The sequence below is a fragment of the Trichomycterus rosablanca genome, chromosome 19 (assembly GCF_030014385.1).
Source record: "Trichomycterus rosablanca isolate fTriRos1 chromosome 19, fTriRos1.hap1, whole genome shotgun sequence".
NCBI classification, from domain to species: Eukaryota; Metazoa; Chordata; class Actinopteri; order Siluriformes; family Trichomycteridae; genus Trichomycterus; species Trichomycterus rosablanca.
This window is the reverse complement of record NC_086006.1, coordinates 27,090,299-27,105,014: the sequence shown is the minus strand read 5'-3', so window position 1 is coordinate 27,105,014 and position 14,716 is coordinate 27,090,299. Positions and strand designations below refer to the sequence as shown.

The following is a 14,716-nucleotide window of genomic DNA, read 5'->3' as shown; positions in this document are numbered from 1 at the left end:
ACCGAAACCCATCTACCGTCTACACCGCTGTCATGCTGGTCACATGACAAACGACTAGCTTTGGAACACCTAGTGCACTACACAGGGTAGAATAAGCAATTATATCAGGCCCTATGTAGTGCACGTGTGTAGGGCTCAGGGAGGCATTTGGAGTGGACGCACTCCACTCTAGATGCGGAAAATTACCGGTAAACATTTATACTTCCTTCACGTTCTCTACTAACGATTCTACTTCCGAGTTCAAAATCCCCGATTCGAAGCCTTATGTTTGATCATTTTCACGAGCCGCTTCATCACGGTCAGGGTCGCGGTGGTTACGGCGCCACCCAGGAACAGATTAGAGTAGCTAACCCACCTCCCAGCTAACAGGGAACGTTCCCACAACTTTCACTAACGTTATGTAAACGTTCTCCTAATGTTAAGAGCAAACGTTCTCACAATAACGTTAATAGAACGTTCTCTAAACGTTACGTGACCTTGATAAATATTCTGTTCAATGTGTAACGTTATATGAACGTTCTTTTAAAGTTTTTTGTTTAAACAAAATTTTAAAGGAGTATGTGTGTGATATTTAGATGCATATCAGGAAAAATATATATATAGTCAACTGATTTACATTGATTTGAAGAGGTCATAAGATGCACCACTGTAAGACTTGCTTCCTACTGAACAGTTTTGCTTTATATAATATTTGATTTAATAATATATTTAAGATTAGGCAGATTAGGGGCCAGTGATAGCTCAGTGGTTAAGGTACTGGACTAGTAAACAGAAGGTTGCTGGTTCAAGCCCCGCCACCACCAAGTTACCACTGTTGGGTCCCTGAGCAAGGCCCTTAACCCTCAATTGCTCATCGTGTTCCACTCATTGTGTGAGTCGCTTTGGAAAAAAGCGTCTGCTGAAAATGTAAGATAAACCATTATTTTTCCAAAATGTCCTCATTGGATTTTATAAAAACTGCATTAAAAACTGTGGTTATCAGAACCCATCCATACAGGACAAATATTACATTACATATCATTCAGTTAAATGAATTTATAGCGCTTTATTATGTCTATTCTGCACAAACCTCTCTTCTTTACACAGCACGTCAGTCTCCATCTACGGACGGTCGGACACCTTTTTTATCAAATTGCTCCAAAACAAGTTGTATTGTATCAAGGTTCAGTTATTTTTTATTCATAACTTCAATAGCATTTAAAGTATTCAGCATATTATTAACTTCAATAGCTCTTAAAATATTTATCAAATTGCTCCAAAACAAGTTGTATTGTATCAAGTGTAACCCACATTACACATTAGTAAAACACTTTGGATGAAAGCGTCTGCTAAATGCTGTACATGTAAATTAAATTGTCATTAAATAATCAGCGGTACGTATCAGATTGTGCTGACTTTATTTTGGGATTAAGCCGATCCTGGGAGTCTCACTTTCACCCCGAGCAATGACAAACTCAGACCTCTAAAACAGACCCGAGCTCAGAAGTTTGTTGGCGTGTTTATGGCGTGTTTATAAAGCTGCGGCGCCGCGTCCCTCCGACTGAATCATCTAAAAACAACACGAGCTTAATGACGGGGTAAAACTCCAGGCTTCTGAGAGCCTGAACTCTCTCCGTCCTGCAGGAGCGCCCTGTTTATTTAGGAGACGGGGAGCCGGTTTTCGCTAATGGCCGCCCCACAGCACGACGATCACTGAGCTATGTGATTAGCTTACCAGACGAGTGCCCGCGTGCATGGGCACAAGCAATCAACACGAAACTGAGGACATTGTGGAGGTTCATTGCATAAACATACAGATGAACATCAGTTAGACTTTTTTAACATTTTACAGTGTGCCTCTTAGTGGGCACTGTGCCACCTTGTGATGCCACGGCGTCAGTCCACGGGCGCTGAAGAACGCAACCTGAGGTCATTTACAAAGTGATCAATCATGCTCTTTGATTCTGTCTTCAATTGAGTTTTAGGAACATAACAAGTGAGTCATTTTCACACATCATGTCATCCTGGTCAGGGTCAAAGTGGGTCCACTACAACCTGGAAACACTATCTATCTGTGTTCTATCGCCAATGTAATGCAATTCATCACACTGGCATTTACTCGCACCTTGGTGCGATTTAGAGCAACCAGTATTGCACATTCTGAATGTTTAAAGAGGTGGAAGAATCATGCAGTTCTAGGAGAACATGCTAAACTCAGCACAGAGGATCGAAGTCAGGTCTACGGATCACTGCTGCTGTGAGGCATCTACTCCACCAGCTGTGCCACACTGTTGCCCCTTGATTATTTGTTTATATGCTTTCATACTGCTTTATGCTGATCAGGGTCTTTTGTAATTATTATTATTATTGTTGTTGGCACAGTTGGCACAGCTGGATGTTTTAGCCACACAATTACAAGGGTCCTGGAGACTTGTAGTTGCTGGTCGGGCGTCTGCATGGACACGATTGGCTAATGGGGGTTTGAGGGGGTTGGGGGAGATTAGTGCGCACTTAGTGCAGGTCCCAAACCCAGATAGAAATAGGAGAATGGCAGGAAGGGCATCCGGTGTAAAAACTGTGCCAACTGTGTCTGATACACTATATTGCCAAAAGTATTTGCTCTCCTGCCTTCACACGCATATGAACTTGAGTTCATCCTGAGAAACTTACCATATAGAAGCACTTTGTAGTTCTACAATTACTGACTGTAGTCCATCTGTTTCTCTACATATATGAGTGGATCAGACACAGGATCGCTGATGGAGTTTTTAAACACCTCACTGCCACTGTGTCACTGTGATGACGACTCTCTAGACCTTCATCAGACGCTGCCCACGGGGTGCTGTTGGCTGGATGTTTTTGGTTGGTGAACTATTCTCAGTCCAGCAGTGACAGTGAGGTGTTTAAAAACTCCAGCAGCGCTGCTGTGTCTGATTCACTCATACCAGCACAACACACGCTAACACACCAGCACCATGTCAGTGTCACTGCAGTACTGAGAATGATCCACCACCTAAATAATACCTGCTCTGTGGGGGTCCTGTGGGGGTCCTGACCATTGAGGAACAGGGTGAAAGCAGGCTAACAACGCATGTAGAGAAACAGATGGACTACAGTCAGTAATTGTAGAACTACAAAGTGCTTCTATATGGTAAGTTTTTCAGGAGAGCGAATACATTCGGGAATACAGTGTACGTGGACCAGATCCTCTCTGGTGCCCCCTATAGACGGATTTGAATTAGAAATAAAGTACAGAATAATACGAACGTGATGGATGTTATTGTTATTAATGATAAACGATTCTTTACCACCAGAAATAAAGATGTTAATGCTGATAATAATTCATGTTTATTCACTTACAGAGACTCTCGTCCTCGTTTGAGGACACCTCGTTGCTGTAAATCTGCCTGTTGACCTTTTCGGTGCAAAACCAAGTGAACGATGTTGATTCACGTTTTATTATGGAGTTAATGTTCAACCGGACGACGCTTGTGATGCTTAGAGGTCAAACACACACATACACACACACACACACTGAGTAATGTGTTACCGACACTCCGAGATTTTATTTTTTCGGTATTTCCTTATTCCTGACTCGAATAACGAGCAGATGTATTTACTTTTAAATGATCCATTATTTATTATTTGGAGCCGAACCTGAAGTTAGAACCCGGACTGCCGGAGCTGCCCTCATAGGGCACACTACCACGGCGATGCCCCGTAATTCTGGCCTTTGGGCTACAGGTACATTAATGTGTAAAATCAAAAACATCAAATAGATTACATGCTTCCAACTTTGCGGCAACAGTTTAGGGAAACCCCTTTCTTTTCTTTTTATCCATCTTTCCACCAACTTTCCTCCCAATTTAGTCATATCCAAATACCCATTCGTATTTCATCTCTACTGCTGCTGACCTCACTCCTGACACAGGAGAGCTGTGACTAACACACGCCCTGCCGACACATGTGCAGTATTGACCACTTGTTTTCACCTGCACCAGACGGGTTCATATAGAGATCCGTATCGCGCACACAGAGCCGCTCATCAATCAGCCAGCAGAGAGCATAACTGCAGCAGTTATGAGTGCCCTGTAGGCACCCAGCAGGCTGATAGCAGAGCTGAGATTCACACTCAAAAGCTTGTGATTTCACAAACTATAAAATCTTGTAGAAAATCCTTCCGGAAAAGCTGAGACTGTTATAGCTGCACATATTAATGCTTATAGTTTGGAATAAGATGGATGGCGTGTGCAATCTGCTCATGATAAGGTTTTTATGTGTTTTTAGCCACTATGTGTAAATATTGCTTTCCAGTCTGGTTTCACTGGAATCACTGGACACCAAGCTCAGACGTACCCAATCCTATCTGTGATTGGCCGGTAGCACAGCTGGGTATTCGAACCCTGGATTCTAGCAGTAGTGCCACCCAAGCACCCCAAATAAAGTAAATAATAAAAGTACGATTTAATTATTGAGATTTAATGTGGTTTAATAAAGTGCTGATCCTAAAGGTGCTGTTTAAACATCACACCGAGTCAAGCGTACTCTCGATAACGCTCACACACACACACACAATACTGCGCACATGCTGGATTATCTTTTAGATTAGCTGGAACTGTGGAACAGAATGGAACACATTTAAAACAAATAAAGATATAAAATACATAACAATGTACACCGTGTTCTGCAGATTGTGCTTCCTGAGCTACTCAGCTGTGGACCACAAGTGGACCTGAAGACGCCTTCTATTGCTCTGAAGATCTACACCCAGGAGAACACCCTCAAAACGTTTGATTATATGTGATTATAACCATAAATAGATGGATGGATGGACGGACAGTTAGACAGATAGATAGATGATAGACAGACAGACAGACAGACAGACAGACAGACAGACAGACAGACAGACAGACAGATAGACATACAGATAGATAGATAGATAGATAGATAGATAGATAGATAGATAGATAGATAGATAGATAGATAGATAGACAGACAGACAGACAGACAGACAGATAGACAGACAGACAGGTAGACGCTGTTCTTTATATGTTATTATGAGTAACTCTTAGTTTTAATCTGAACTGTGAGTAAGTGATTGAAGCAAAGTACATTCAGTCAGGAGAAACATTCACTCACTTCAACAAACTTTACGAGCCAGAATCCTGCTGATAACACGCAGAACCGTAACCGCCGTCACATCACGTTCCTGCCGTTCCAATCCGCTGATCAAGACGTGAACCAAATACATAAATATCTGTACAAAATCATTTTTAAAGAGACCCTAATGTCGAGGTGCGTTCCAATCAGTAGTTCCATGGGAAATAAAGTGGTCAGTTGGAAGGAAACCTTAGACATTTACCCATCAGATAATTTCACAATTTGACTAAGCGATTGCTAACTGAATTGCCATAGGATTGCTAGGACGCCTCGTAGTGCAGATTAACCAGTAAACGTGAGGCACTTGAACGCTGCACGAATGAACAACGTTCAATTGCTAAACACAAACCCCAAATTTTGAATTTCACAGCACCGGAAAAGGCTCATTTGTCCTGACAATGGATGAGAAGGCCTGGTGCACAATCAGTGTTCTAATTGATCCCAAAGATGTTTATAAAGTTGAGGTCAGGGCTCTGTGCAGTTGACTTCCCAACCATTACCTTTGAAGGTCTTGCTTAGGAGCCCAACAGTGGTAACTTGGTGGTGGTGGTGGGGGTTGAACCGGCAACTTTCTTATTAATAGTCCAGTACCTTAACCGCTGAGCTACCACTGCTCTAGCCAACCTGTCTATAAAAATGACTATAAAATCTTGTTGAAAGCCTTTCTGGAGGAGCAGAGACTGTTATAGCTACAAATACTAATACTTATAGTTTGGAATGGGACAGATGGCATACACAGAACGCTCATGATCAGGTTTTTAGGTTTTTATGTGTTTTTTGTAGCCACTATAGAGTAAATAACCTGTTAGCAGTGGGTGTGGCAGCAACACCTGGGATTAATAATTTAAAGGGGCGTCCACATACTTATCCAGTTCCCTTATTGTACTGCCTATACTGCTCCAGACCTCCTCTCCTGACCAAGGCCTGCCAGACACGTGTGCAGTACTGACCACTTCTTTTCACCTGCACCAGGTGGGTTCATGTGGAGATCCGTATAGCGCACGGAGAGTCACGTACCGATCTCCATTATCCCTGCCAGCAGAGGTTGCAACTGCAGCACTTATGAGGAACCCCTGTGCAGCCAATCGTGTGTCTGTGTAAGCGCCCGGCAGGCTGATAGCAGAGCTGAGAATCACACTTGAAAGCTTGAGACCTCACAAACTATAAAATCTTGTGGAAAGTCTTCCCGGAAGAGCAGAGACTGTTATAGCTACGAATACAAATTTTTAGCCACTATAGTGTAAAAATGTACACAACCCTATTTCAGACGTACCCAATCACGTCTGTATGTAGAGCTCCAACCGGCCGATAGCACAGCTGGGGATTCGAACCCTACTGATCCCAGCAGTAGTAAATAACCCAGCACTGCTAGAGTAAATAACCTGTTAGCAGTAGGTGTGGCAGCAACACCTGAGCTTAATACTTCGAAGGGGTGTCCACATACTTTCGGTCGTATAGAGTAAACCATACTTAGAGTCGATAATCTGTAACTACGCTGGATTTCGTGCTGACACCAATAAATGACTGATTCTGTGTTAATGTGCTGCGTCGGCACTCACACCCCAGTCCAAAAGTCTCTGTGTCCACCACTGAGATCATCACGCTGTAATCATTTCCTAAAATCAACACAGGGACGGATTCAGGAGTCCACGGGTCTGTCTGAAACCCTCGTGATCTCTCTACACAGATGCATTAACTTCATCCTACACTCCTGAGAAGAGGGCATGTCTAAATACTCCTACTGAGGCGCCTTAATTCTGAGTGATAATCCTCTGTGAGGCAGCTGATCAGGTAGTAATGAGGCAGCAAGGCAGCTCACCAGGTTTACATGTTTACTTTTTATTGGTGTCGTTTATTATTTGCACACAAACAACATACAGGTTTAAAGGAACACAAAGTATGTGGACACCTAAAAAACCAACAGCAGTGATTTAGAGTTAGAGTTGTATATATCATCATCATCATCATATTAATAGATAGCATTGTTGCCTCACAGCGAGAAGGGTCTGGGTTCGATTCCCTGGGTCCTTTGTGTATGGAGTTTGCATGTTCTCCTCGTGTCTGTGTGGGTTTCCTTCAGGCGCTCCGGTTTCCTCCCACAGTACAAAGACGTGCAGTCAGGTTAAATAAAGCTACTACAAATTGCTCTTAGTGTGTGTGTGTGTGTGTGTCATGTGATAGACACATGGCGCCCTGTCCAGGGTGTTTCCTGCCCAATGAATCCGACCCACAGCGACCCTGACCAGGATAAAGCGGTGCTAAAACAGACAGTGAATAAATTAATGTATATTTGGATATGGAGTGGGCGGCACGGTGGCTCGGTGGGTAGCACTGTCGCCTCACAGCAAGAAGGTCCTGGGTTCGATCTCCAGGCGGGGCGGTCCGGGTCCTTTCTGTGTGGAGTTTGCATGTTCTCCCCGTGTCTGCGTGGGTTTCCTCCGGGAGCTCCGGTTTCCTCCCGCAGTCCAAAGACATGCAGGTGAGGAGACACTGAATTGCCCTATAAGTGAATGTGTGTGTGTGTTACTGTGTGCCTTGCCCCCATTGAAAAGCTGGGATAGGCTCCAACACCCCCCCCCCCCCCCCCCCGCCATGGCCCTAATTGGATAAGCGGATAAGAAAATGAATGAATGAATGAATGGATGAATGAATGGATGGATATGGAGTTCTCTGAAAGCGCTTTCTACAGGATTTCGGAGTGTGTCTGTGGACATCTAGCGCTCTGACAAGCAGTCTGCATTCCGATTCAGCCCTGTCTTGTCAAACCAACTTGTCCAATCATGTCTTTTATGCTGGAACACTGAAGGACCTTCCACAAGTTTGGATACATAATTAATTGTATAAACATGTTTGCAATAGGAGAATTAGGGGGGCGTCCACATACTTTTGGATACATATAAACATACATATAGACATAAAATCGTAGCTATAGTTAGCTGGATAAAAGGGGTTTATTATATATATATATATATATTTATTTTATTAACATTTTATTCCTGTTGCAGTTACAGCTGGGTGAGGCGGTCGTCGCTGAACCCGCCGTTTTCGTGTCCGTCTTTGTCCCCCAGGTTCTCGCACAGAATTCCGTTTCCTGTCGCTTCGCTTTCCTGCTCGCCGTCGACGTGTTTTCTCTTTGATCTGCGGGAAAAAAGAAGGTGGAGTCGGCGTTGGGTTACTATAGCAACAAGTTCTAATCTGACCCCAGACTAGCACACGCCCTCTTTGACACGTGGGGTTCCTATGTAGAGCTGAACACGCTACACTCTGAGTACTTCTCCACCATTTGCGTTATTATGTCTATTAGACAGTAGGAGGCGCTGTTGTGGCAGCAATAAATTAAGGTGATACCTGTGTGTGTGCCACGTCTCACTGCTCAACCCATGTGGCACATCCCACTCTTCCACCCAAGTGCCGAGTCCCACTGTTCCACCCGAGTGCCACACCCCACTGTTCTACTTAAATGGCACGTCCCACTGTTCCACCCGAGTGCCACGTCCCACTGTTCCACCCGATTGCTACGTCCCACTGCTCCATCTGTGTGCCACGTCCCACTGTTCCACTTGATTGCCATGTCCCACTGTTCTACTTAAATGGCACGCCCCACTGTTTCACCCGAGTGCCACGTCCCACTGTTCCACCCGAATGCCACGCCTCACTGTTCCACCCGAGTGCCACGCCTCACTGCTCCACCCATGTGCCATGCCCCACTGTTCCGCCCGAGTGCTACCTCCCACTGTTCCACCCGTGCGCCACGTCCCACTGTTCCACCTGTGTGACACATCCCACTCTTCCACCAAAGTGCCACACCCCACCGTTCCACCTATGTGCCACTCCCAACTGCTCCACCCGTGTGCCGCGTTCGTAACCTGAATACCAGGAGAGGCGTAAACAATGAATGAAACAAAAAATGGCGTCCACTGACCGTGTCCTCTGGATGAGGGTGGTCAGGAGCATAGCCACGATGCCGGCGCACACGATTCCCATCACCACCCCGAACGCGATGAGCCACGGCGGAGTGTCGTAATGAATCGGAGCCGCCAGCGTCGGGTTGATCCCCACGAACTCCAGAGTCTGATCCGACAGCAGGAAGGCGTTATTGATCCGGTTCCTGGAACTCCTGAAAGAACGACGTGATGTTAGAACCTCCAGCGATACGGTCACCACGTTACATCCTGCACAGCGGCCTGACCACAAGCTCAGTAAACGGCTAAGGAATATATAACATCACCGCCTGACCTCACTCACACTCGATGTGGTGGAAGATCTTCCCAAAAGAGCGTAGGTTGGTATATTTGCAAAAAAAAATTGGAGGCAACGCCATATCGCCGCCCTATTTTGGAATCGGGTGTCCAACAAGCGATTGGTCAGGTGTCCACATACTTTTGGCAATACAGTGAGTGTGTTTGTACCTGATGGCTTGATCCACCTTGTGTTTGGGGATCATTTCTGAGCTGTTGTTTGGAGATGTCACCACGAACCAAAATGACACCCGCTCCGTCACGTCACACACCAGGATGTTCGAGACCCTGAACACAAACACATGAAGATGCACCGAACGTTTCGTTCCACTCAGAACTTACACGTCTGACATACGACTAAAATAAAAAGCAAAATTTAACAGCCACTGTAGGGGACAAAAGTCTGAGACCACTAGGGGGCGCTAGTGAACATGTTTTCCATGACAGTTTGACCCGCTCTACCCCAGCTGCATGAGCCATTCTGTTTGTAGATCATGTCCCACTGTTCCACTCAAGTCCCACATCCCACTGTTCCATCCGAGTACCACGTCCCACTGTTCCACCCGAGTCCCACCTCCCACTGTTCCACCCATGTGTCACGTCCCACTGTTCCACCCATGTGTCACGTCCCACTGTTCCACCCGAGTACCACGTCCCACTGTTCCACCCGAGTCCCACGTCCCACTGTTCCACCCGAGTACCACGTCCCACTGTTCCACCCGAGTACCACGTCCCACTGTTCCACCCGAGTACCACGTCCCACTGTTCCACCCGAGTACCACGTCCCACTGTTCCACCCGAGTCCCACTGTTCCACCCATGTGTCACGTCCCACTGTTCCACTCAAGTCCCACGTCCCACTGTTCCACCCGAGTACCACGTCCCACTGTTCCACCAGAGTCCCACGTCCCACTGTTCCACCCAAGTCCCACTGTTCCACCCGAGTACCACGTCCCACTGTTCCACCAGAGTCCCACGTCCCACTGTTCCACCCAAGTCCCACTGTTCCACCCAAGAACCACGTCCCACTGTTCCACCCGAGTCCCACTGTTCCACCCGAGTACCACGTCCCACTGTTCCACCCGAGTACCACGTCCCAGTGTTCCACATGTGTGCCACGTCCCACTATTTCACCCGAGTCCCATGGTTCCACTGTTCCACTTGTGTGCCCTGTCCCACTGTTCCACCCGAGTACCACGTCCCACTATTCCACTCAAGTCCCACATCGCACTGTTTCACTGTTCCACCTGTGTGCCCTGTCTCACTGTTCCACCCGAGTCCAACGTCCCACTGTTCCACTTCAGTGCTACGTCGGATTGTAGATCACTTGATGTCGTTCTACGGTTGTCGAGTGACAGTCGAATGAGCTCATGATCTACTGCTGCTTGACCTTGTTCCTGAGTTTTGAAACGAATGTGGCGGCTCCAAAGAAACAGAGTTGAGGGGGAAGTGGGTATGTTTAATTTAAAGAAGTATAATAATCTTCCCATTAGGATTATGAACTGGTGAGTAAAATCGACACTGCGGATGATTGATCATCAGTCACTCAAATAAAAAGGAAGTGGAATAGTTAGTAATCAGGGGCTCAGTTATATTTTCTAGCCTTACTGGCCTGCACAGAGCTGTGTGTGTGTGTGTGTGTGTGTGTGTGTGTGTGTGTGAGTGTGTGTGTGTGTGTATGTGTGTGTGTGTGTGTGTGTGTGTGTGTGTGTGTGCTGTACTCACTCATATCTCTCATCTTTGGTGTGTGTTCTCATAGCGAAGGCCAGTGAAGCTCTGAAGAAATACATCTCACTGTCATTCCAGACGTACTGTCACCCCCCCCCCCCCCCCAACACACACACACCGACACACACACACACTATTTATTAATACAGTTTTTATTGAATATTTACATTTAAGAGAAATTAAACATAAACTTACAGCTTTTTCTCCCAGAGCGGTTTTAATACTGAGCCGAACCAAATATCCTTCATTCTTCACATCTACAGGAAACAGAGCGTTCAAATCATTCACTTATTCATAAATTAATTCACTTATTTTTTCATTTGTGTATTTATTTACTCATTCATTCATTAATTAAATAATCCCTTCATTCATTTATCAATTCATTCATTAAATATTTAATTCATTCATTCATTCATTGTCTGTTTTACAAACACTATCCTGGTCAGGGTCACTGTTAGTCTGATTCATTGGGCGACACCCCAGAAAGGTCGCCAGTCCATCACAGGGCACACACACACACACACACACACACACACACACACATTCATTCATTTACTTATTCATTCATTTATTCATTTGTTTATTTTATTCACTCATTCATTTATTCATTGTCTGTTTTACAGCTACTATCCTGGTCAGGGTCACTGTTAGTCTGATGACAGTGACACCCCAGACTGGTCACCAGTCCATCACAGAGCACACACACACACACACACACACATACACTCATTCATTCATTTATTCATTTACTTATTTGTCCATCCATTTATTCACTAATTTATTCACTCATTAATGTATTTGTTCATTTGTTTATGTATTAATTTAATAATGTATTTAAACATTAATTAATTCATTAATTCATTTATCAATTGATTTAGTAATTATTTTATTTATTCATTCATTCATTGTCTGTTTTACAAAAACTTTCCTGGTCAGGGTCACTGTGAGTCTGATTAACTGGGCGACACCTCAGACAGGTTGCCAGTCCATTACACAAACACACACACACTTGATTTCTAGTATCTCCAGTTAACCTGACTGCATGTGTTTGGACTGTGGGAGGAAACCGGAGCACCCGGAGGAAACCCACACGGACACGGGGAGAACATGCAAACTCCACACAGAAAGGACCCGAGAAATCAAACCCAGGCCCTTCCTGCTGTGAGACATCAGCACTTTGCAGTTATTTCAACAACTCAATATAAATAGTCAATAAGAGTAATGACGTGTAACATCGTAAACTCCTCGTGATTTTAGTGGACGCCACGCTTTTGCTTTCTTTATTTTTAAAGGTCTTTCTGACCTTTCTGCTCTTACTAAAGTGGTAAACAGAGTACTGTTCCACTGCTTTAATAAGAGGTTTCAAATCAAAGTCACACTTCAGCAGTGTAGGTCAGTATTTACACAAAGATCTGATTATTTCCCTGTAGAAATGTAAACACTAAAGTAAATGTAAAGTTTATATTAGATTAGCGTGTTAAGAAACACGAGTAATTAGAACCACAGAGGTTACGACCTGTGAAGAAACGTCAGGTTCTAAATCAGAGGTCGTATTAAATGCTGTGAGATACTGACGTGTGAGTTGTTTATGAACACCGCAGGCTCTGAGAGACACTGAGATGTTCTGAGAGACATTGAGAGGTTATGAGAGACATTGAAAGGTTCTGAGAGACAATGAACCGTTATATATGATATTGAGAAGTTCTGAGAGACATTGAGAGGTTATAAGAGACACATAAAAAGTTGTGAAAGACATTGGGTAGTTCTCAGAGACAGAGAGAAATTCTGAGAGGCATTAAAGTTATAGACGATATTGAAAAGTTCTGAGAGACATTGAAAAGTTCTAGGAAAGATTGAAAAGTTATGGACGTTGTAAAAGACTCTGAGGAACACTGAGAGACTCTGAGAGACACTGAATAACACTGAGGAACACTGAGAAACACTGATGGACTCTGAGAGACTGAGGAACACTGAGAAACACTGATGGACTCTGAGAAACACTGACAAACACTGATGGACACTGAGAAACCCTAAGAAAAACAGAGAGACTGAGAAACACTGATGGACTCTGAGAGACTCTGAGGAACACTGAGAAACACTAAGAAACAGAGAGACTTTGAGAGATGCTGAAAAACACTGAGAGACGCTGAGAAACACTAAGAAACACTGAGAGACTCTGAGAGACTTTGAGAGATGCTGAGAAACACTGAGAGACTCTGAGAAACACTGAGGAACACTGATGGACTCTGAGAGACTCTGAGGAACACTGAGAAACACTTATGGACTCTGAGAGACTCTGAGGAACACTGAGAAACACTGATGGACTCTGAGAGACTCTGAGGAACACTGAGAAACACTGAAAGATGCTGAGAAACACTAAGAAACACCAAAAGACTTTGAGAGACTCCGAGAGTCTCCAGAAACATTGTACACAAGGCAGGAATTTACTTCAATTAATTACAAGGCAACACTCAATTAGCAAAACAAGAGGAGAATATGCCAAAGAAACCACAGACAGTGGTGAACACAAGGCTGTAAGGTTTGAAGGATCCTGGTGCTGTGCGGCACCCACACTCCCCACATCCCCGCAGTGTCGCCCTGTAAACGTAGACGCTGGGAGATGATGAGAAGTTCTGAGAGACTCGATGTTTCTCACCTGGTTCACAGGAACTGGAGGCCAAAGCTGGAACCACCAAGAACACACACATGATCCACATCATCATCATCTCTTCTCCTCGTCCTCCTCCTGTCTGAAGAACGTCTTCTACTCTCACTCGGACTTTAATGAACTGAGACGTGTGTGTGTGTGTGTGTGAGGTGTTATTATCACACCTCAACATAGAGAACACTGAGGCGGAGCCCAGAGGTTTAATGATTAAACAAGCAACAGCAGGAGATAAATGTCCGACCACACACACACACACACACACACACACACACACACACACTCACACACTTACAGCATTTAGTAGACACTTTAACCCGAAGCAACTTACAGTCTAAGCAACTGAGTTTTAAGGGCCTTGCTCAAGGGCCCAGCAACCTGGCAGAGGTGGGAGTTTGAACCAGCAACCTTCTGCTTACTAGTCCAGTACCTTAACTGCTAGGCTACAACTGCAACACAAACACACACACAAACACAAATACACACATATATACAGTTACACACATATGCATATACAAGTATACACACAAACACGCATATATACACAGTTACACACACACATACACAAGTATACACACAAACTCACATATATACACAGTTACACACACATACACAAATACACACACATATATACTGTATATATACACATCTACACACAGGTACACACACATAAACACAAATACATGTATGGCAGAGGTGGGGGTTTGAACCAGCAACCTTCTGCTTACTAGTCCAGTATCTTAACTGCTAGGCTACAACTGCAACACAAACACACACACACAAACACAAATACACACATATATACAGTTACACACATATGCATACACAAGTATACACACACATACAAACACACACAAACACGCACACACATTAACACAAATACACACACATAAACACGTACACAAATACCCACACATATATATATATATATATATACACATACACAC

The 14,716-nt window shown here is 44.4% G+C and overlaps 1 protein-coding gene across 1 annotated transcript; it reads right to left on the bottom strand.

Annotated features, from left to right (window-relative positions):
• Window positions 1-7,743: 7,743 nt before the first annotated feature.
• cltrn (collectrin, amino acid transport regulator) lies at window positions 7,744-13,830 on the bottom strand. The gene is made up of 6 exons (XM_063015859.1): window positions 13,761-13,830; window positions 11,300-11,361; window positions 11,102-11,187; window positions 9,549-9,665; window positions 9,062-9,256; window positions 7,744-8,277 (listed from the first exon to the last, which is right to left on the bottom strand). Exons 1-6 carry the CDS (start codon window positions 13,828-13,830, stop codon window positions 8,145-8,147), a joined length of 663 nt encoding a protein of 220 aa, XP_062871929.1. The 3' UTR covers window positions 7,744-8,144.
• Between the last annotated feature and the right edge of the window lie 886 nt (window positions 13,831-14,716).